Source organism: Mustela erminea, chromosome 17 (genome assembly GCF_009829155.1).
Source record: "Mustela erminea isolate mMusErm1 chromosome 17, mMusErm1.Pri, whole genome shotgun sequence".
NCBI lineage: Eukaryota > Metazoa > Chordata > Mammalia > Carnivora > Mustelidae > Mustela > Mustela erminea.
The window spans coordinates 18,572,317-18,596,871 of record NC_045630.1 but is presented as its reverse complement, the minus strand read 5'-3'; the positions used below and the strand labels follow the sequence as shown (position 1 = coordinate 18,596,871).

General features: G+C 40.9%; 1 protein-coding gene across 3 annotated transcripts in view; it reads right to left on the bottom strand.

Annotated features, from left to right (window-relative positions):
• Positions 1-16,920: 16,920 nt before the first annotated feature.
• Positions 16,921-24,555, bottom strand: part of NPL (N-acetylneuraminate pyruvate lyase) — a 34,772-nt gene continuing 27,137 nt past the window's right edge. For all 3 annotated transcript variants that reach the window (XM_032319206.1, XM_032319205.1, XM_032319207.1), the window contains 3 exons: positions 23,531-23,615; positions 20,771-20,810; positions 16,921-17,511 (listed from right to left, as the gene is read on the bottom strand). In XM_032319206.1, the coding sequence (XP_032175097.1) occupies positions 17,327-17,511; positions 20,771-20,810; positions 23,531-23,615 (310 nt within the window). In that variant the 3' untranslated portion in view covers positions 16,921-17,326. The remainder of the gene's footprint in view (positions 17,512-20,770; positions 20,811-23,530; positions 23,616-24,555) is intronic.

The following is a 24,555-nucleotide window of genomic DNA, read 5'->3' as shown; positions in this document are numbered from 1 at the left end:
AGTGGATCTTTCCAAGGATTATGTAAAATTTTATTATTGAGTTGGTTCATTAATTTGGGTCTTGGTCTTGAGACCTACAGTCCCAAGGGAATTGCGGGCCATAACTTGGCCTTACCTTTGTAGGTTGCTGTTCGCAACCAGCAACTAGAGCTTAATGTTTGTAAATGAAACTTCCAAAACCTGCTCCAGAAGTACAATGTGGTCAGATTTCAATACAACAACTAGATGTTCCCAGTATATGACTGTCTAGATGACTACCCAGGTTAGCAAAGCAGGATAGAACAGTGTAACTACTACTTAACTACTTAATCTTCCACATTGACATTTTTGGCTAGAAATAACGTATGGAAGAGTTGACTTAGTTATGGGATTGGGTATAAAAGTTATAAAAATATGGATTAAATTCAATCTGTGGGATATATAAAAAAAATACTAGCAAAGTTTCTCGTGTCATTAGTTATTTCTGCCAACTCAATGGACTGGGGCAAAATTTCTTCCAGGGAAAATGAGATGGTAATCACCAACACCTATAGTTGAAATGGGTGATGAGAAATGAGGGAGAAAGTTTTGGTTCATTGCTCTTCTTTTTTTTTCTCAAATAAGCAGAGGGTTGGGGATGGGGGAATGGAATAAGAAAGCCTGCAACCAGAACTAGGATTTAAGTAGGGTCATGATGTCTTGGGGAAGAGTGTGCTGGTGAAGTTTGAGCAAACTCATACGCCCATGAACACCAGCGCCCTTCAACACTCTTATAGTACCATATACAGTGCTGTATCCAGACAGGAATGAAGTTTTGTTTGTTTTGTAAAAGGCTCACAGAGACTTCCTGACTGCTGGGGTAGCTTGACTTCAGAGTCTTAGGAAGTGGCCTACACTGCTGAATAGGCTGGGGTCCTTGCATTCAGGGTCCTCCCAGACTCCTTATACTCTTTTCACTTCCAAACCCAGAATAAATTAAGTTAAAATGGGTAGGTTTACATCAAGAGTATATAAAAAGGCAAAAGAAGTGGAAGTGCAGAACACAAAGGCAAAGTCCAAGAAGGAAAACAAGTTGGGTGCTCTCTGCATTCCAGTATCCAGTCCAAGGTCTCTTATGGGCCAAACTCTTCTGCCACTCTCACAAGTACATCCATGGGACCTGAATACCAAACAGGTTAATGGGAAGATCTATTTTAAAAAGTCCCCTTGGGGTGCTTGGATGCCTTCCGCTCAGGTCATGATCTCAGGGTCCTGGGATCGAGCCCCACATCAGGTTCTCTACTCAGCGGGGAGCCTGCTTCCCCCCTCTCTCTGCCTACCTCTCTGCCCACTTGTATTCTCTGTCAAATAAATAAATAAAATGTTTAAAAAACAAAAAGGAAAGTTCAAAATTACAAACCATAGACAAAAAATTAAAAGTCACTGATTATATTAAAGGATATCTCCTCAAAAGAGGATACAGTGAAGTTAATGCATAGCTGTCAGAGTTGGGGAAGATATTCATGATGTTTAAGCTTGTCAAGAGATGATTAACTCTTCTGAACTATTCAGGGAACTCCTTCAAATCAACAAGAAAAATGTAGCAATCCTCACAGAAAAATGGGCAAAAGACAAGAAGCAATTTCAGAAAAGGAAAACCCAACAGGTCACTAAGTGTATTCAAGATGCTCACAAGTATTAGTAACAGGAGAAAAACAAAGAAAACAATAAACAGATATCACCAGATGCCCATTAGACCAGCAAATTGTAGGAAAGTGAATACTGTCAAATGTTGAATGTCGGTGATGATGTTGGAATATAAGATTCGCCAGGCCAGCTAGTAAAAAAGTAGACTAGTACAGCCATTCTCGAGAAAAATCAGGTACTACTTAGCCAAACAAACTGTGTATGTTAAAATTAAACTATTCTGCTCCCTCATAAATATATGTATCCGGGGGCAGGGTATATATACCCTGAATACCAGGGTATATGAATATATAAGAAAGTTTCGTGTAAGGGATGCCTGGGTGACTCAGTGGGTTAAGCGGCTGCCTTCGGCTCAGGTCATGATCCCAGTGTCCTGGGATCGAGTCCGCATCGGACTCCTTGCTCGGCAGGGAGCCTGCTTCTCCCTCTGCCTTTGCCTGCCATTCTGCCTGCCTGTGCTCGCTCGCTCTCCCTCTCTCTCTGATAAATAAATAAAATCTTTAAAAAAAAAAAAAAGAAAGTTTCGTGTAAGAGAACATTAAAAATATATTCATTACAGCATTATTCCTATTGGCAGGGACTTAGGGGCAATTTGATGCTTTCCCTAGACAGATAAAATGCAGTGGATGTTAACCACGGAATCCAATGCAGCTGTCAGAAGAAATAAATTGGATATACACAGAGCTTAAGGGCACAGGGGTAGTGAAAAGAAAAAGGAACAACATAAGTTATACAACAGCATTTATGTAAATTTTAAATGACAGTAGATGTTTTGCCTAAAAATTTTTAAAAGATACACATTAAACATATTAGAATGGATGTCTATTGTAGAGGGGAGAATGAGGGTGAGAAATTATTTTTAAAGGGAGACATGAACAATTCTGGGCTCCTTTGGCTGTAAATAATACAGATGTCAAGGATAGATATAGGGTCTAATTCTTATATTAGTTAAATAAATGTTTATTGAGGGTCTTGTTTTTGTTTTGTTTGTTTCTTTTTTGCTTTTGGTACTAGGCACTATTCTAGAGGAAATAGCCATAAATAAGACAGATGAGATCTTTTTCTCATAGAACTTGCATTTAGAGATGACTTGTATGATAGAGTAGCTTTTATTAGACCAACTGACCTCCCAGAAGCCACTCCAAAATCTGAAGGGGAAAAAAATGTCAAAATAAGAAAGCTGTTTGAAGCATTAGAAGCAAGGCAGCTCATATCTGAGGGGCTAAAATCCTGGGAAAGAAGGAACAGTAGAGCTTTTGTGTCACTTTTCACTTTGATACATTTGATACATTTGATAAACTGCTTTGATACATTTACTGATTCCTAAGAGATCAAGAAGCCACATAGAAAACAGGCTACAGGGCTGAAAAGCTAGGTAGAGTGTTCAGGAGGCTCAGGGTTCTAGAGAGACAAAACCTGGAGTTGACCAAGGAAGAAAGACCAGGCTTTCATCTGACACCCCCTGCAGAGGTAGATTCTAAAAGGAAGGACAAACTTAGGGGAATGAAAACCAGCCTTAAATCATCTCGCTTCCTCATTGGACCAAAGTGCTTTATCTTTCTCTTTCTGCCAGAAGAGGAAGACAGAATGACCTATTTCTTGTACAATATTTTAAAGGATCTCCCAAATTTAATTAAAAAAAAAAAAAAGTCTCCAGGCAAGCCAGGAGACAGGCCAAATGACTGAAAATCAAGAGGAGAAAATGTAACAAAAATGTGCCCATAAATGGTTCAGGTATTGAAATTATCAGAGACTTTATAAAAACTGTGATTAATATGTTCAAGAAAATATATGAAAACATTGGAGATAATTTACAGAGAGCTGAAAGAAATGAGAAGTGTCAATAGAAATTTTAGAAGTGAAAACAGAATCACCAAAATTCAGGACTCAATTAATGGGTTAATAGATTATACAGAGGGCATCTGGTTAAGCGACTGCCTTCAGCTCAGGTCATGATCCCGGAGTCCTGAGATCAAGTCCTGCATCAGGATCTCAGCCCCATGGGGAGTCTGCTTCTCCCTCTGACCTTCTCCCCTCTCATGCTCTCTCTCTCACACACTCTCTCTCTCCAGTAAATAAATAAAATATTAAAAAAAAAAACAGATGGTACAGAGCAGAAAAGAAGATTGGTCAATTAGAAATAGACCAGTAGAAAATATCCAGATTACCTTGCAGAAAAAAACAAATGATAAATACATAAAAGAACCTAAAAGATAAATGGAAGATGGTGAAAGGTTTAATGTACATATGATTAAGGTTTCAGAAATGGAAGTGAGATAGAATGGAGAAAAAGCAGTATTTGAAGAAGTATTCCCTAAAACCAATGAAGACATAGAGCTACAGATTTGATGAAAGCTTGCATTTTATCAGCCAGACAATATAAAAGGATGCAAGTAAAATATTCACTGATAATAAGTTGCTATGCAGAGAATTAAATATAATGCCGGGATAGAATTTGAGTGGGTGGCTATTTTAAACTGGAGGGTAAAAATATTATCTCTGAGTAGGGACGCCTGGGTGGCTCAGTTGGTTAAGTGACTGCCTTCGGCTCAGGTCGCTGGGATCGAGTCCCACATCAGGCTCCTTGCTCGGCAGGGAGCGTGCTTCTCCCTCTGCCTCTAGCCTGCCACTCTGTCTGCCTGTGCTTGTGCTCTGTCTCTCTCTCTCTAACAAATAAATTTTAAAAATCTTAAAAAAAAATATTATCTCTGAGAAGGTAATATTTAAGCTAACATGTGAGAAGCAGACAAGAAGAAACCCGTGTGAGAATCAGGAGAACACTGCAGGCTCTTATATGCCCCTGTAAGAAGGAAAAGAGGTAACAAGTCAAGTCAGGTAGGATAAAGTTTGAAACTGAACATTGTCTGTTCTCAAAATGCCTTAAGCACCATGATCTTCCCAGCCAAGCAGCTCCAAAGATTATCAGTTCAAGACAAGACCTCTACAAGGGGAATCTCTACCAAAGGCAACTCTTTAGAGTAAAGGCCTAAGCTCTCGATAGAAGTCTGCTGCACAGGTAACTGGGTATTTGGGAGGAGAGGAGAGTGGGGGACCAATGGCTGTTATTTCTCCGTATGATCCAAATTCTTCCCTTGGAACCAGAGCTGGTGGCCACAGGTTTTGCATTTTATTTCATTCTTTCTGATCCACTTTTAGTCAATCCCCTATAAGAAAGGTCTGTGATTTGAACTGACAATCGCCACAAGCATGAGTCTTTCCTGAACCCTCTCAAGGGGGTGAACTGTTCTGGCAGATCACCACGTTTTTAGTTATATACAGACTATACTAAAACAACTCACCCCAAATTTTCATACATAATTAATTCAGTTAATTACCATCCCTTTAACTGAGGTATTTACATATGTGAAGATGAACACCCTTTAAATTTACAACCCCTCATTTTTTTTTTAACCTGTTCATACGTCAATAGAACTACTACCCAAATCCAGATACTGGCCATTTCTATCACCCACAAAGTTCTCTGGTGTCCTTTCTCAGAGGTAACTACCATTCTGACTTATCACACGAGTTAGTTTTGCTTGTTCCTGAACTTCATGGAAGTGGAATGATGTAGTATGTACTGTTTTGCATCTGGCTTATTTCACTCCACATAATATTTTTGAGATTCATGCATGTACTTTTTTTTTTTTAATTGCTGTTAGTACTCCATTTTATTATTCACAATTTGTTTTTCCATTCCCCTGATGATGGGCATTTGAGTAATTTCTAGTTTGGGCTGATATGAATAAAGTTGCTATGAACTTGAACATTCTTTTTTTTTTTTTTAAGATTTTATTTATTTGACAGAGAGAGAGATCACAAGTAGGCAGAGAGGCAGGCAGAGAGAGAGAGAGGGGAAAGCAGGCTCCCCGTTGAGCAGAGAGCCCGATGCGGGGCTTGATCCCAGGACCCTGAGATCATGACCTGGGCGGAAGGCAGAAGCTTAACCCACTGAGCCAACCAGGCACCCTGAACTTGAACAATCTTTTTTTTTTTTTTTTAAAGATTTTATTTATTTATTTGACAGAGAGAGATCACAAGTAGGCAGAGAGGCAGGCAGAGAGAGAGGAGGAAGCAGGCTCCCTGCTGAGCAGAGAGCCCGATGCGGGACTCGATCCCAGGACCCTGAGATCATGACCTGAGCCGAAGGCAGCGGCTTAACCCACTGAGCCACCCAGGCGCCCCCTGAACTTGAACAATCTTAATTACGTCTTTGGCTCCTCTGTTTTTAGTTTTAGTTTTCGTCTGGTCATGGGGGAAACCACAGCCCTTTGAACAGCTTGCAGTATTAGATTTTCAACAAAACAATATTCAACAACTACTAAAATGTGGCCCAGCTCTGTAGCCTTTAATTCAATTATTATCAATAATGGGGGCTTAGGAATAGTTGAGTCTTCTGATTATGATTTGAAAGAACTTAAAAGACCTTGGGCAGCATTTTAAAGAAGAAATTCAGAGATGAAAAGAAAATGTAGATTGTACCATGTCCACAAAACCATCTCAAAGTTTAGTTTTCTATTGCTACATAACAAATTAGTATAAACTTAGTGGCTTAACTCAACACTTACTCATTACCTCACATTTCTGTAGGTCACGTTCTTGGTAGAACATTAAAAAGACTATGGTCCTGGGACACCTGGGTGGCTCAGTCGTTTAAGCATCTGCTTTTGGCTCTGGTCATGATCCAGGGGTCCTGGGATCAAGTTCCGCATCAGGGTCCCTTCTCAGCATGGAGTCTACTTCTCCCTCTACCCCTTTCCCTGCTTGTGCTCATTTTCTCTCTCTCTCAAAAATAAATAAATAAAATCTTATTAAAAAAAAAAAAGACTGGTCTTATTTGCTCTTAGGAAGAGTAAACACATTTTATGATGCCAATTTTGATCCCCATCCTACATTGTATTAGCACTGGGCTTTTTGACGACTAGCATACAGAAAGAGATGGTAGGTCACTCCTGGAATTGCTCTAAAAGACTGTGATTTCTGTTTAGGGCTCTGGCACATTCTTTCTTTCTCTCTTTCCAGAGGAAGCAGGCTGAAGCCTCTGGCCAACGGCCAGCAAGGAAGTGAGGCCTGCTCACTACTATGTAAGTGAACCCAGAAGCCGAATCTCCAGCCCCAGGTGAAATGTGAGATGAGTGAAGCTCTGGCCGATAGCTTGACTAGAACCTTGTTACACAGTTGAGCCAGAACCACTCCGTTAAGCTGCTCCTGGATTCTTGACTCTCAGAAACTCCGTGAATTAATAAATGTTTGCAGTTTTAAGCTGCTAAATTTGGGGGTGATATTGTTACACGGAATAAATAACAAATCCAATTAGCTTCTATATCTCAGTTCTGTCTATTCTTTCATTCCTAGCTACCACCTCTAAGTACCCTTAGGGCTTTACCGCTGCGTACCAATTGCAACAGGTCACCAAATGGTTTACATGTTCCCCATTTCTGTCTTCCAGTCTCTCATCACACTGCTTCAAGAGTGACATTTAAAAAAATTTAAAGATTTTAGGGGCGCCTGGGTGGCTCAGTGGGTTAAGCCGCTGCCTTCGGCTCAGGTCATGATCTCAGGGTCCTGGGATCGAGTCCCACATCGGGCTCTCAGCTCAGCAGGGAGCCTGCTTCCCTTCCTCTCTCTCTGCCTGCTTCTCTGCCTACTTGTAATCTCTGTCTGTCAAATAAATAAATAAAATCTTTAAAAAAAAAAAAATTTAAAGATTTTATTTATTTGACAGACAGAGATCACAAGTAGGCAGAGAGGCAGACAGAGAGAGAGGAGGAAGCAGGCTCTCTACTGAGCAGAGAGCCCGAGGTGGGGCTGGATCCCAGGATCCTGGGATCATGACCTGAGCCGAAGGCAGAGGCTTTAACCCACTGAGCCAGCCAGGTGCTCCAAGAGTGACATTTTTAACACAAAGTCCTGTCACGTATCTCCCTATCCCATACGCACATCTCTTAGTGGTGATGACTCATTGTTTTCCCTTTTCTCACCCAAGCCTCTTTGACTTGCTTGTTCTTCTCAAAGCACTTAGCAAAAGGCATTTTCTTATTGTGTAAGTCGTGTTTTCAAATAGTCACACATGCCTCATTTAAAGAGCTCACAGATATTTTTTATTTTCTACCCTCTGCAGTTGGATGGAAACACAGTAAAAACTTCTCAACGTAGGGATAAACTCTGAAAGAGGCACCATCATCTGGGCTCCATTAATAATAAATGCAGGGGGGGCACCTGGGTGGCTCAGTTGGTTAAGCGACTGCCTTCAGCTCAGGTCATGATCCTGGGGTCCCAGGATCGAGTCCCGCATCGGGCTCCCAGCTCCACGGGGAGTCTGCTTCTCCCTCTGACCTTCTCCCCTCTCATGCTCTCTCTCACTGTCTCTCTCAAATAAATAAATAAATAAATATCTTAAAAAAAAAAAAACAAAAAATGCAGGGGCGCCTGGGTGGCTCAGGGGGTTAAAGCCTCTGCCTTCAGCTCAGGTCATGATCTCAGAGTCCTGGGATCAAGCCCCAATTGGGCTTTCTGCTCAGCGGGGAGCCTGCTTCCTCCCCTCTCTCTGCCTGCCTCTTTGCCTACTTGTGATCTCTGTCAAACAAATAAAATCTTAAAAAAAAAAATAAATGCAAATTCCTACTGCAGTCCTTTCCTTGGGTTTAGTATTATTTTCAACTTTATTTTGCCAGCTATTACTTAAAAGGTTTAGCAGTGATGAAATGTTTCTCTGTTATATAAAGAGCATAAACTGAATGCCTTGGATAGCTACAAAAACTAAATACTTCACTGTGTTTACACTGTGCCAGATACTATTTTAAGAAGTTCATGTGTATATTTTGGTGTGATCCCCATACTAACCCAGAAACAGATCATAACATCAGGAGACAGATATTCTAATTCTCATGTTCTAGATAACTGAAAGGCTGGAAAGTTAAATAAAATGTTGTAGGTTGTATACGTAGTAAGTGATGGAGCTGGGACTTGGACCCAAACAGTCTGGATCTGAGCTCATATAACCATGAGCAACTCTGCCTGTCATACGACCATGGTGTACTGTTTGTCACTTCGTAGTCAGTCTATCAGACCCAACTCTCCACTGCATCCGTAGGTCCCCGGGCTTGACTCTTAGGAACAACACTAGCTAAAAGGTGTTGTTAAAAGTGGACAGTTTTAAGATTCTTTGTGTGAGGGTGCCTGGGTGGCTCAGTGGGTTAAAGCCTCTGCCTTCGGCTCAGGTCATGAACTCAGGGTCCTGGGATCGAGCCCTGCATCAGGCTTTCTGCTCTGCAGGGAACCTGCTTCCTCCTCTCTCTCTCTCTGCCTACTTGTGATCTGTCTATCAAATAAATAAATAAAAATCTTAAAAAAAAAAAAAAGATTCTTGGTGTGAAATACAGCCTGGTATTACCCAGTTAAGATTCATGTCTGGTTCTGCCACAGAACATGTGTGACCATAAGGTATCTAACTTCTCTTTGCCACAGTTACCTCATTTTTAAAATGGGAAGATGCTAAGTTGTATCGATTCTAAAATACACTTTTAGGAACATTTCCATATCTCTAGACTGAGATGACCTGTTCTACTTCATCAGGAATTTTTTTTGTTGTTGTTCCTCAGAGGTTTATCAAACGATGTCTTACAGTCAAGAACATCTCAGAAATTTGAGGAAACATCATTAACTGTAAAGAATAGATAAATAAGCATATAAAATTCAGGATCTAACATATACCATATTTAAAACTTTTTTTTTTCCCTAAAGAAAAAGGAATAACCAAAAAAAACAGACATCTGAAAACTACATTTGTTCACAGCACCCGTGCATGGCTGAAGACGTTAGGCTCCACCTAGAGTGAAATGGCAAGGGGTATACAGATAAGGAATCCGGGTGAGCTGCAGGAATCAGTATGTCCCAGAGCACAAAAAGTGACGGGCCACCTTTCAGGGACAAAAATACCAACCAAGGACATCCCAATAAGGATGCATACTTTGCCCACTAGACTAGTTTTGTTAATAAAATAACAAGTCACAGAATCTTATCTTCTAAGATTTAGTTTTATTATTTTTTTAAGATTTTATTTATTTATTTGACAGAGAGATAGAGAGAGCACAAGTAGGCAGAGCAGCAGGCAGAGGGAGAAGGAGAAGCAGGCTCCCTGCTGAGTAGAAAGCCCGATGTGGGGCTTGATCCCAGGACCCTGAAATCATGACCTGAGCCCAAGGCAGAGGCTTTAACCCACTGAGCCACCCAGGCACCCCTAAGATTTAGTTTTAAATGTGTTACTACAGTTGCCCATGGCTTGAAAGTCAGGGAGGCTTTGGTCTGACATTGAGTCCAAACTTGGTGCCGTGGATTCAGAGAGAGATGCTGCTAAGTGGAACTGTAAGGGCCCACTACCCGAGGACACATGAAGGAGCTGGAGACCATGAGGACAGGGCCCGAGAGACGCTAGACACAGCACATACAACATAGTAAGATGACAGCTCAATTTATTAAAAGTGGAGTTAATAATGCTACTAATAACAGCTTAAGTTTTATTTTTTTTTAAAGATTTTATTTATTTATTTGACAGACAGAGATCACAAGTAGGCGGAGAGGCAGGCAGAGAGAGAGAGGAGGAAGCAGGCTCCCCACTGAGCAGAGAGCCCAATGCGGGGCTCGATCCCAGGACTCTGAGATCATGACCTGAGCTGAAGGCAGAGGCCTTTTTTTTTTTTTTTTTAAAGATTTTATGTATTTATTTGACAGAGAGAAATCACAAGTAGATGGAGAGGCAGGCAGAGAGAGAGAGGGAAGCAGGCTCCCTGCTGAGCAGAGAGCCCGATGCGGGACTCGATCCCAGGACTCTGAGATCATGACCTGAGCCGAAGGCAGCGGCTTAACCCACTGAGCCACCCAGGCGCCCCGAAGGCAGAGGCTTTAACCCACTGAGCCACCCAGGTGCCCCACTAGCTTGAGTTTTAAAGGACTGATGAATTGTTTAGTGTAGTGAATGTCACTGATGAAGTACCTAAGCTGGATTCCAGCAGAAACGATGGTCTAGATTTTGAGAATGATGAAGGTAACACAGCTGATACTTTTAAAATTATCCTCTTCCTTACATAGTTATGGTATTCATTGAAATGCCAATTTCTATCACAATTCATTTTTGTGGCTTGCTGTGCGTATTTATCAGTGAAGATTTGTTCTTTTACAAGCAAACATGACATTGGAAATCATTCACGTGTTACTTTTTTGTATCTGTTGTACCAGTTTCTACCGAGCCATTTGTTTATTCAAGTATGTTAGATTTTGCAACTTGCTTTGTTCTGCTTTTACAATTATATTTGCTTTCTCTGCCTTTACTCTATAGGAATTTGTTTAAATTTAGTTTACAGTTTGGCTTGCTTCCTACTTATGTAGCCCCTGAAACACTATATTCACATTGCTTTAACGGTTCCCATATCAAGGCGTGGGGTTTTATTCCCCAGGCATTAGTATATTGGAGCATTTTCTTGCTTGCTTATACCAGCTTTCGTGGATACTAATACATTTCTATAAGAAAGTGAGAATTTACCTTTTTCAGTGTTAAATAGTTTCAAATACCCAGAATTTGTAGTTGCCTACTAGATACTAGTACAGAATGTACTATATTTTCATGAATAAAATAATATATTACCCTTTCCAAACTACTTTTAAAAAAACTTTCTTTTTTTCTCTCCACCGCCCCTTTTTTTTAAGTAGACTCCACACCTAGTATGGAGCCCAATGTGGGGCTTGAACTCATGTCTATGAGATCAAGAGTCAGAGCAGGGTGCATGGTGTTCAGTGGGTTAAGCATCTACCTTTGGGTCAAGTCATAATCCCAGGGATCTGGGACTGAGCCCTGGGATTGAGCCCTCTGCTCAGTGGAGAGCCTGCTTCTCCTGCTCCCTCTCCCTCTGCCTGCCTCTCACCCTACCTCTGCATTCTCTGTCTCTATCAAATAAATAAACAAAATCTTATAAAAAAAAAAAAAAAAAGGAGCCAGACACTTAACTGACAGAGCCACCAAGGTTCCCCAACTCCTTTTTTAAAACTTTCAATGAAAGTAACTGGGATATTGTCATCTATTAAGAGAAAATGACTCTTAGATTGGAACACAGCAAAATATAAATTTACTCTATTTTATCTTATTTTATTTTTTTTTAAGATTTTATGTATTTATTTGACAGAGAGAAATCACAAGTAGGTGGAGAGGCAGGCAGAGAGAGAGAGGGAAGCAGGCTCCCTGCTGAGCAGAGAGCCTGACTCAAGACTCAATCCCAGGACCCTGAGATCATGACCTGAGCTGAAGGCAGCAGCTTAACCCACTGAGCCACCCAGGCACCCAATTTACTCTATTTTAAAAAAGCACCTAAAGTGAAAGACTCCAACAACTTGGAAAAAAAAAAATGGAGAGGTCTAAATAAACCTAATGAAAAAAATAATTTAAAAATGTTGAATTTAAAAAAAACGCATTGCTATTCTGCCAACAAAGTAAAAATACGCCTTAAAGGTAAACCAAAGTGAAAGGGAAAAAATGAATCTAAACAGGCAAGAGAACCCTGATGTAAGCACCTACCCTGATCAGAGTCTGCTGATCCCTGATGGACTTGAGATTGCTTCCACTGAAAGCTGCATGGGGCTTAGGAGAAGAGACAAGGCCTGGAGGCTGCCCAAAGTGCAGAGGTTGAGACGTACCCGTAAGTCAGAATATCTTACACTTACAGTGAAAACTGAAGAGCAATAGCAACAATAAAACAAAAACGAACAAACAAACAAACAAAAAAACAAATCAAGAAACAAAAATAACAAAAAACAAACCCAGAGGAGGAGCATATTAAGGAAGCTTGTCTGTTACAAACTAGACGCTGGGTAAGGGGAGAAAGATTCACTTCCTATGATGTTCCCCCAAATCTCAAGTCAATTATTTTAAACTGGTCACTAGTCAGAAGAGATAAATCACCTGGATGAATTAAAATCATATCCTCAGGGCACCTGGGTGTCTCAGTGGGTTAAGGCCTCTGCCTTTGGCTCAGGTCATGATCCCAGGGTCCGGAGATGGAGCCCCATATGGGGCTCTCTCCTCTGCAGGGAGCCTGCTTCTTCCTCTCTCTCTGCCTGCCTCTCTGCCTACTTGTGATCTCCGTTTGTCAAATAAATAAATAAAATCTTTAAAAAAAAATCATATCCTCTTTGGTATAATGCATTTTCCATCCAGACTTGAAATGATTATTACATATAAGTTTCCACTGCACATAAAAACATTTAAAAATCACAAAATGTGAGGATAAAAAGTACCATGAGCATCAGCAGAAAAAAAAAAGCAAAAAACAAAATAGCCAGCAAAATTGTACTTGCACGTATTTTAATGTTAGAATTATCTGATAGAGACTGAGTGTACCTATCCTTCCTTCATGTTTAATTCACCCCAGTGCTAAATAGATAAAAAGCCACTAAATTAAAAAAAATTTGCTTAATTTTAACCAGAAAAATCATGCATATGACCTGACCCCAAGAAAACAAAAATTAGACAGAAAAATATATTAATTTTTCCCACAAAATAAGTTTATGTAACAATAACTTGTAACTATATATATAGTTATAATAAGCTACAATGTAATAAAGCCTTATTGTAAACTTTTCTTCCTTCTGCACCATTTCCTTAACCCATTTTTCAATCTTCTGGGCGACTTACAGTTATTCTACACTCAAAGTCAAAGTGCAGAATAACATGTTTAGTTTAACAATCCTATGACTTACAAGGCCTTACAGGACCTGGCTCCTTCTGGTTGCTTTAAGCTCTTCTTCCTTCCTATTCTTTCTTTGGTGTCTGAACTCTGGCCCACTGGCATCTGTTCAGATCTTTACACTCCACGGACTCTGCTGTGGCTTGGAACTGTCGGATCGTTGGCTCCTCTCACCTGAATGCGCCCTGTGCTTCTCTTTACCTGTGTGGCTCCTTCCCAGGATTCTAACCTTGCATGAAGTCTAAGGGACACAGAGATGCTTCCCTCTGTTTCGTGGGATTTAGTCTCTCTTCTGCACCACCATCCTCTGGCCAGACCCAGTGATCTCTGCACAGACAGGTTCGAGAGCAAAAGGTAGAGAATACTCAGTGGGATGATTCAGGAGGGCTGCTCGAATTGGGACCTTAAAGATGAGGGAGGTTATTCCCTTAGGGAAAGAACAAGGATGATACCAACTGGGTCAATGTTTTGGAGAGCCCCCATAGCAACAGCAACCTGCGGACCGCCCGGGCTGGTGAGTATTACCTGCAGTTCTTAGTAAGAGACGGTTTAGATGTGCCTATTCCCTTGAGTCCTGAGGTGGATCACTTTGTTGCTCTGCAGTCCAAGGATTCCTGGGAATGCAGTGGATAGGCCTTGTGCCACCTAATCCTACCCGAGGCAGGGGACCTTAAATGGGGCCAAGTGGACTCAGACTATATATAGATCACTCTGAGTCCCTGATACCCTTGCCCATCAGTGGGAGCCCACTTACAGGATCTCAGTGGTAATTTTGTTATTCATGCTTGTTGATGGGTGAGAGGCCTGTCCCTCGCACCAAAAGTTGACATTTTAAAAGATTTTCTGTGCCTACAAGGCCTCATCCAACATCTGGCTTAAGTCTGGCAACCTGGCACCAGTGAAGTTCATTCTGTCTAATGTGTAGAAAATACATAGGAGGTGAATATGATGTCCAAGTACCGAGGGGGTCCATGTGGCGCAGAACTTGAACACTCCACGTTAACTGGTGTACAGAAACCGGTAACAAGTCCTGCTGGATACAGGTTCTATACTACACTTTGTGGGATCCATTCTATTACGTTACTGATTGCATGGTTAAGCTTTAGGAAATTTCTGTAAGGTTTTTCTTTTGGTGTCTAACCAAAGTGTCCTAAAAGAAGTGTCCTATGTAACAAATGATTTCTCAAGGAGTCACCAAAGGGGTTGGCAGAGGAAAACAGGATTTGGGTTATTTTGGTCCACCAAGTAGCCAGTTCTCAGCCCCAGAAATCCAAAGGGTGAGGTGATCTCCCACCTCTACCGAGGGCTTAGCTCTCCTGTTAATACAATTTTGATTCCAAGATTCCTTCTCTGTGTAACTGAATGGAAACTGGAGTTGAGTGAGTATGTGATAAGGTCAGTGGTTAAATGGGTTAGATCCATTCTCTGCCTCCTCTTGCTTTGACAGGCATGTAAGTCCCACTCATTCTTCTTTACGTGAAAAGCCCAAGGTGAGCCCAGGAGGGTGCCTGGTCTTGGACTGCATTCATTTCAGAATGCCCCTTGGCCTAGTCCAGCCCAACTCAGCTTTTTTCTCAGGCTCCAGATTCCTGGCAGACGGATTTTATGTGCCCTTCAGGTGATCATAAAGAAGAAAAATTTTCCTCTCAAGTTGTAGCACACAGCCTTTCTGGAGAAGAGCATGCATTAACCCAGTCCCCCACCTCCACCAGTGCCCACACACTGTGGCATTTTCTTACATCTCGTGAATAAACCCAAGAGATCCTAAGTAAAACCAATCCCTGGAATCACTTGTCTTTCCACTGTCCCCAATGAATTAATCTCAGAATTCCATCTTGAAACAAACAAGTTAAAAATCTGCTTTTAGCATTGTGCTGAGTGAAGTATTTCACATCACTAGTTTAGTTTTAGTATTTTTTTTTTTAAGATTTTTTATTTATTCATTTGACACAGAGAGATCACAAGTAGGCAGAGAGGCAGGCAGAGAGAGAGAGAGAGGAGGAAACAGGCTCTCCGCGGAGCAGAGAACCCGATGCGGGACTCGATCCCAGGACCCTGAGATCATGACCTGAGCCGAAGGCAGCGGCTTAACCCACTGAGCCACCCAGGCGCCCAGTTTTAGTATTAAAAACTAAATTCAAAGGTAACAGTAGATTCATGTTCCAAAAATTTACTTTTGATTAAATGCATTATTAGTAACTATACTATGTAAACACTTATTTTTTTCCAAGGAGCTGGATGTTAGAACACAGCTAAATTCAACCCTGGTCACTGAAGAAAAGTCATCTTATTTCTCTTTGTGTTTACAAGATCTTATTAACCATCATCAAAGTTCTCCAAGCACTGGTTTCAGAAAAACAGAAAAAAAAAATATCTTGGCTAGTGGATATCCAAGATTTATCTTCATAGAAAAAATTAATTTGACTTTAATATATTTAAGGATAGGACCTCCTCAGAATGAAAAACCTCCCTTTTCTTCCTTTAGGAAATTAATGGCTGCAAAGAAAAGTTTCAGTGAGAGAATATAAACTCACATAAACCACTGCCATTCAATTTCTTATTCCAACGCCTTACTCCTGAAGGAGACAGAAATATGAGAAACAGCACATGTCATTCCTGAGCAAAAAGAGGAGTGAGGAGCCATAACTATAACAACCCTTAACTAGTTAATCAATTGGCAATGGTAACTGAATCCACAGATAATTTCAAATTCTCATTTTGAAAAAGTTCTCCTTTTTAGAGATTAAAGAGTAAACGGATACGAATTTCAAATACTCTCCTTTTGCCAGTGAGCAGACTCAGTAGAGAAGAAACAAAGACAAAATCCTCAGTAATTGATAGACTGGAGAGTCAGGTTTACAGTCACCAAGAGCTGACTGGCTTTGTTACTATGAAGCATTCACCAGGGTCTGTTGGAAAGGAGACTAAACAGCCATGCTACCGAGAAAGAAAAGAATAAAGAAGGTATGTAGGGAAAGCTTGAGTGAAATTTTTGGGTCCTCCCCAAATCTTCCTTCACTGAAGAAATGTGCTGGAAGTGTGACCAGGAAATAACTGTTAGACCCTGGGCTCCCTATTGAGGAGATATTGGCCTTTGTTTCCAGGCATTCAGGGGGCTGTGGGGGAGCCACTTTTTTCTGTGGGGAAGCCATTCACTTTCTGTGGGGAAAGGGGAAGTGTGTGGTGCCCAGTGGAGAGCTCTTCAGTTTAGACTCTGAGCTTTGAAAAGTTCTCTGTATAGCAAGAAGTGGAGACTTGAGTTCATCTGTGGGGAGGGCCTTCTCTTTGTTCTGTGAAAAGCTACTCTAATGGGCCTTTGAGTGGTAAGAACTGAAGCAAGTTTTCAGCTAACGCAGTGTGTTGGGGTAAAACTGACATCACAGTTAATTTAAAAGCAGATATTCTAGAATTAGACTGAATAGCAAGTGAGCTGGTGTGTTAACAGTTGTGTAGAGTTCAGTCACATTGTAATTTGGCACTCAAGTAAGGGTACCTGCCTAAATGAAGTAGCTCAGAGTTGTCCTAGATTCCAAATGAGTATTTATTTAAAATCAAAGTACATTATAGTGGTTTAAATTTTTTTTTTAATTTAAAATAGGATTAAGAATCAGAAATCAAGATAATGGGGGCTCCTAAAGGCCAATGGGATGAATCATTATAATTTTTCCCCCTTGATTCCATTTCATCCATATAAGCAAAAATTTCTCCACAAAAATTCTGTGAAATATTGAATGACTCAGGGCTCATGACTCCTTTTAGAGTTTTTACCCCTTCACAAAATAGAGCATTTTTAGGATCTTAGAAGGTACTTAAATCCTTGGTGATTGGGGTAAGATTTTGTTTGCTAGAAAAGAGTTTAGTTCATTTAAAAAGTCCTTGAGAAATGAATGCACCATTCAACACACACACTCTGATTTGACAGAGAGGCACTAGCTCCAGGATTCCAAGCTTCCATCCTTTAAATCAGTGGAAGAAAGGAAATCCAGGCTCTTCAGCTTAGCTTCTGCAGCAGCAATAAACTCCCTGGAGGCTTTCTGTAGTGGAGGCCGGGGTGGGCCCATTGGAATCCCAGAGACCAGAGTCATGATGGCTTTGGTCTGTGACACCCCAAAACCTAGAAAGGAAAAATAAATAAGGAAAAGTGACTGGGACTGTCCACTTTGCCACAAACATCCTAAAACAGAGATCACGGTCTAGTGACTTCTACAACAGGATAAGGTGGAAGTAAAAGAGAGGAACATTTCTTATCACTACGGCAGACTGAGCAAAGGAAATCCCTCTTTCTGCCTTGAACATATAGAAAAGCTGGCAAATTGTTAACAATTTGACAAACTGTAAAAACAAAACAAAGGAAGACTCAAAGTCAGCCTCAAAAGGAAGAAGGAGGGACCAAAGGTATCAGGAAGAAAGAGGTCAGTGTGTGAGTTGCTGAAGCCAGGTGGTCCATGAAGATGATCTGATTCAGGGATATACGGCTGTGGATCAGAGGACACAATACTTCATTGCTAAGGCAGAATTGAGTTCAAGCACATCTACGAAGTCCCTGAGAAATGCACTCCTTAAGACATTGCTGTTTAGAGCTCATGTTATAAAGCTGGGGCAGGAATCCAACAGGAAGCCTCGGGTCTGTGCAGAGCAGGGGTCTGAAATTAAATGCCCTGGGTAAAACTGGGAGTCAGCCTTCTATGAAAGGCAGTGGAAGAAAACCTGGCCTGCTGGCCTGGGGACAGAGAGGCATGAAATCTTGACTTCTGATAGGCTGTGGAGGGAAAACGATCATATGAAAGAAATCCCAAGCCTGTGCTATCGAAGAATGCTGGATCCAGATTTGCATTACGCACTTGGTGTAAAAACTGTACTAAGAAATTAACCTACATACTGGTTAGAACTGGTGAAACTATAGTGTCCAACAGAGGCGAATGTAAAAATGTAAAAATAGGACAACTCTGAGCCTCAAATTGTTAAGACACTTTATAACCTACAGCTCAATGGATTCTCTAGAAAACAATAGTCTCTGAAGACAAAATCAAAGTTAAAAATTATAAAACACATGAGAAAAAAGCTGCACAAGAGCTTGCAAATGCACAACTGACAAATCCCACATCCTGGGAGTAGATGATGCACAATTCTGAGAGAGACCTCACAGAGATAAAAGGAGGAATAGAAGCCATAGGCTACGAGAAGGGCATATAAATAAAGAACAGGAAAATCTTGGGGTTCCTGGGTGGCTCAGTGGGTTGAGCCTCTGCCTTCGGCTCAGGTCAGGATCCCAGAGTCCTGGGATTGAGCACCGCATTGGGCTCTCTGCTCAGCAGGGAGCCTGCTTCCCCCTTTCTCTCTGCCTGCCTCTCTGCCTACTTGTGATCTTTCTCTCTCTGGCAAATAAATAAATACAATCTAAAAACAAAAACAAAAACAGGAAAATTAAAAAAAAAAGAAATGCTAGAAATGAAGAAAATATATATATTCAGTGAAATGAAATAGTACAAAGCAGAGCTGAAGATAGAATTAGGGATGTTGAAGGTAGATCTACCAAAACAATACAGCAGAAAGAAACAACAGCAGAAATACAGCAGTTATTTTAACCGGCTATACTTTTAGATCCCACATATGAGACGTAACTTTGTTTTGCTAAGCTAACTAATAGTAACAGTTGAGCATCTGGAAGGAAACTACTAGTTTGACCAAAGATATACAGTATATTTTGATGAATGCAAAATGGCCCTTCCAGGCCCATTATAAATGGCAGAACAGGGAGCTGCCCTCACAAGAAGACTACAAGTTTATTAAGCTAACTCCCTCCTTGCCTAAACTGTGAAAAGCTCCAACCTGCTAAAGAAGTCTGAAATGATTTCTTTAAAGATACATTCTTTTAAATCATAAAACTTATCTTCAAGAGTCCACTTTAGCTAGCTAGCTTTCTTTCTATCCAGGGAGGGGGGCAGAGAGAGAGAGAGAGAGAATCTTAAGCAGACTCCAGGTCCAGCACGGAGCCCAACATGAGACTCAGTCCCATGGCACTGAAATCATGACCTAAGCTGAAGTCAAGTTGGGCACTTAACCAACAGGGCCATCTAGGTGCCCCAAGTCCACGTCTTTAAAATGCAAATATTCTGCCTAAAGAGTAAATTTTTTTAGCTAATATCTTAGAGCTGTATTTGGCAAAAATGTTGCAGTCTCACTGCTGGCATACAGAATGATCTTAAATAGACACAGGTACATTTTTGGTTCTAGTTTTAATAGTTCAATATTTATTGGGATGCCTGAGTGCCTCAGTTCGTTGAGCCGCTGCCTTCAGCTCAGGTCAGGATCCCAGGGTCTTGGGATTGAGTCCCACATGAGGCTCCTTGCTCGGCAGGGAGCCTGTTTCTCTCTCTACCTCTGCTTGTGCATGCACTCTCCCTCTCTCTCTCACAAATAAATAAATAAAATCTTAAAAAAAAATAGTTCAATATTTATTTAAATGCACCTTAGGTACATATATCACTATCACACCAAACCCACCATCTTGTGAAAAGTACTACTTGGGACAAGGGAATGATAATAGGTAACTAATGATACTTGTGGCACATAATAATGACAGAAATCATGAAAGTGAAAAGCAGATGGGAAACACTGTCTTTGAAGGATTAAGAGAGTGAGCAGAGAGCCCTTCAAGAATGTGGGCCATATCACGTAATAGGTGCTTGGGCCTGGGGGGAGTTGCCAGGATAAGCCCGAAAGGCTCTGAAAGGGACGTGGGTGGTCTGCCAAGAATAAACTTAAAACTCTTCCTGGACTTGACCCAGGTTCTCAGGAAGGATCAGTCTCCTCAGAAGTGGAATGAATGGTGGAATCTGTCATCTGTGATGGGATAATATTTAGGAGACTCTGAAAAGGCTTCTCTATGCAAATTCAATGTATTTCCCTCAAATTTTACTTTGTCATATTACCCAAACCTCCATCCATTTGAGCTTACAAATGTTAATAAACTCTTTTTACATTGCAAATACTCTTGGGAGAGCTGTCAGTCATTCACAATTTAGTAAGATCTATACTCAGACTGCCTTCCTCCAAGCACTCAGGCTGAAATCAGCCAAGATGCAGTAGAATTTTAAGGAGCAGAGGCACGAACAGGGAGCGAGTGCTGAGAAGAATCAGAAGGTGGTGTGCAGAGTGGGGAGGCAAGCAAAGCGCGAAGATGGACGGACAAGGTTTGCAGAAGGGTGCCAACCAGATTTACTTCACGACTTTACAGGTTGGCCCTGAGGCTAGTATCGGAAATAAAATTCTGCTTGCAACAGAACACTGAAAAGTATTCTTGTTGAACCCTCACAGAAAGTGATGGTCTTCCATTTCCCTAAAAGTCAAAGCAGACAAAGTAGAAAACTTACCAAGTTTGAACACAAAGTTGATAAATCTCTGAATACAAAACTGGAAAGGAAAAAAAAAAATTGACAGTCAGTATCACTAAGCTATGATAACAATGTAGAAATTTTGGAGGTCAAAGGACAGAAACCCCAAAAGAAAAAGCCCACCACCTTAGTTTTCTGAAGGCTTGTCAGAGCGGAGAAAAACCCCCAAGTGAGGATGGTTGAGATCCATCCAGGATAAGGTAGGCTCTTTTCATACACATAAGCTTTATACAAAGGGGGCCATGCAGAGAAGTGCCAAAGACAGATTTGCACAACAGAGTTAAGACGGGGGGTGGGCAGTCTTCATCATCTAGCTGATCCTTATTCATCTAAACTTATCAGCTACTGTGGTTGTTTTCAAACTGGGGTATGCTAATTTCTAAGGTACTCTCTAAGATATCTAGGAGCACTTAGGAACGCTAAGATTTATGGGAATAAATAATTTCTGGATCCTTAACTTCTGTAAGTGCTATTTTTTTTTTTTTGTAAGTGCTATTTTTCTTAAACTAAATGAGACTAAGAATTTGCATGGAGGTGTAGACTGTTCAGATTTCCTTTTTGTGAGTGCTCCTCTTCCCACTTTTGAAAAAAATAAAGATGTACTTCCTATATCATTGCTTCGGCACTGCCTATATTACTTGGGACACCTCTGGGAACTGAATAAAGGAGCAAATCAAAATATTGCTACTGGCATCGACAAAGTGAAAAAGCGATTCCTCTAGTTAACAGGTATCACGTCCTCTAAAAAATTATAGGGCTTTCAACTTTTTGCTTTCAATACTGCTTTCAATGTTGCTTCTCAGGCTGTCAGCTGAAAATCACTAAAGCATTCTATGGTTTTTAACACAACTCAAAAAACTATTCAAAGACTTGAGTGACATTACTATAACAGAATTTCTTCTATTCTTACTACTAATTTATATGAACAGGGTTTCATAGCATTTATTTCTCTAAAACCAAAAAACATAAATAGTATTGATGCTGAAATGCAACTCACCCTCGCATTAAGTAATCTTCATCCATGAACGTGTAAGCTAATTCATAAAAACAGGCTCTCATCCATTTCATTAAGAGATGCATTTTTGATTAACATTTTATGTTGTTTTACCAATTATATACAGTCCAGTAACAAAAAATTCAGTACAGAATGAACTTTTAACACCCAGAGCCTTAAAAACATGTATATATATGTTCTTTTTTCCCTCACACACAAACTGTAGTATATTACATTCACAACTCTATACGCCGCTGCTTTTGTACACTCAATATACCATGAAATCTTTCCAGATTTATACATAGAAAATGATCTTGTCCTTTTAAGGGCTGCATATAATTCCATCGCATCACTCAAACACGATGTTTTTAACCCTTTCCTTATGGCTGGGTATCTGGGTTGCTGCTGTCTTTTGCTCTTATAAACAACACAGTACGAAGCATCTCTGTACACGTCATTTCACTTATGTAAATACAACAGATGGCATTTAAGTTCATGAGAATGAATAAATTCCACCCTGACTTGTTGGTCTGCTTCTTCACTTGACTGCAAGTTCCTTTACAACAGAGACTGGCCTGACCGAAGTTACGCACTTGGCTCAGCCCTTGGCATTTGAATAACGGAGTCGATGAGACACACGCACACTAGCCTTCTGTAAGAAAAGCCAGAGAATGGGGTAAGCTACACTCCTTACCAGTACCTTTTCGAGCAGGATGACTTATTTGAGTGGGACTAATGGGGGGGAGGGTGGAAGCTGGACTAGTCAAAAAAAAAAAGAAGCTGCTAAATGGAAGGCTCCTCTCACAACCATTTCCCTGTTGATTCTGTCCTCTGGTTTCCCTCTCATACAACTCAGAACAGGCTGGAATTTTCAGAAATAATTTTCACTGGGAAGCTACACCATTGGGGCTGAGCACTATTCCAATCTGGCTCATGCCTTTTGCTCTCACTTATCTTTTTGGGATACTCCACTCAGTTATTCTTACCATCTTAAAAAATCCCTATGCCTCTCGACCTCTGATAAGTCCTTCTCTTGTGCCTATGCTGTTTCTTTCCACCTCATTCCACTGACCTCAAGCACACATACTACCCAGCTCAGGGACTGGTTCTTCCTTTCGTGAGACTCTCCATTCTCCGGACAGCTGCCTGCCCTCAGTGTAACATTAGCGGCAGCCACCATTTCTCCCCACCTCGGGTCTTCCCTGTAACCCATCAGCTCCAGCTGCTTTTCTCTTCCTCTTTCGAAGTCAGTGTCTCCTTTTAGATCACCCACTTGGCTCTTGTTTCTGCTTGGTAGATGCTTCCAGTTCTCAACACGTGGCAGGTGAAAATGACTGACCTGCTCTGACTTTGGATTGAGTCTCCCTGTTCTGGGTTACCAGCGTCACGGCTTCTTCATATACTCTGGAGACTTGGGTGTGAAGTCCTCAAGGGGATGGCATGTGGTCATTTCCCCAGAACACTATCGCTATTATTTTATAGTCACAAAAATACTTTGAACATAAAGTAAAAGTAAGATCGTTTCTAGGAGGAACACAGAGAAAGATCATTCCTGTATGGGGCCTGTCCTGATTGGACACGTGGGGAACACAGACAATCGGGATAGGTTTGGCTTTAAACAAGAACAGGTAAGAAGCAGAAGGAAAGTAAAGAAAGAGGCAGTGAGGCAATTTTAACAACGGCAGGTGTGCTAGGAGTGCTGGTGAGAGAGAATAAGAACTATCCAGCGGGGAAGAAAAATTAACCTGATGGTTCAGGGCTGAAGAGAAGTCCTTTTGTTCAAAAGCCTCCAACATCTGGTTTGTCTTTTTTCCCAGGTAGTTATAGGTACTGGAAAGAAAACAGTACACACTGCAGGATCAGTAACTCAGTGGGAGACACCTAAATCTTCAAGTCCCTTTGATGCCTAAAAGGGAGAAATATACCAGGCCTTCCAGAAGTCTATTTTTTGGCCCTAGTCTATTAGAGATCAGGTGTCTTCGCTTCTGAGTTATCTAGCAACAGTAAGCGGTGCCAAGAGGAGGCACAGAATACCAAAGAGGATAAAGAAAAAGAAGAAAAGTGGGAAAAGGATAAAATGAGAAAAAAGGGAAAAAAGCTAGAGATGGAGGTGTATTTGGTAGGGAGGGACTGAAGCCAACACCTGCCCCAGGGCACAAGCACAGGCACAAAGCTAGATTCGAACTGTGGGTAAAATGTAGTATCTGAGAGGAGGCCTTAAAGCCTTATGCTGAGGAACTGGGTGAAAGGGGCAAATCCCAGCAGATTATCTGAGTTCTCTGCCAATTTATGTATTACCTGCAGTATATATGCTTACACAATTTATATATTACCTAGAGACTACTTTCTAATAATATTAATGAAGATGATAATAAAATGAGAGATCATTTATTGTCTATTGTGTTCCAGGGGCCTAACATAAATCGTGTCTAATTCTCTCAAAACCCTGGCTTCTGTTTGGTTGTGAAGAAACTATGACTTACAGAAGGTTACACAATTGTGGCAGAGGCTTTCGTCATTTCATGCTGCCATCTGCTACCACTCAGCAAAAATGCAAGTGAGAATAAGTTATTTGATCTGATAAAATGTGGACTTAAAAAAATAATATCCAACTCTACCAGTAAAGACAAATACCTTAGACGAATGACTGCATTCTTCGAGAAATCAGCAGGGTAGAAGTTTACAAAAAAAAAAGTTTCTAAAACTTCTCATATAAGTCAGTCTTAGAAAAATACATTTATCTTGATATATCAAAAATAGAATGCTGTTG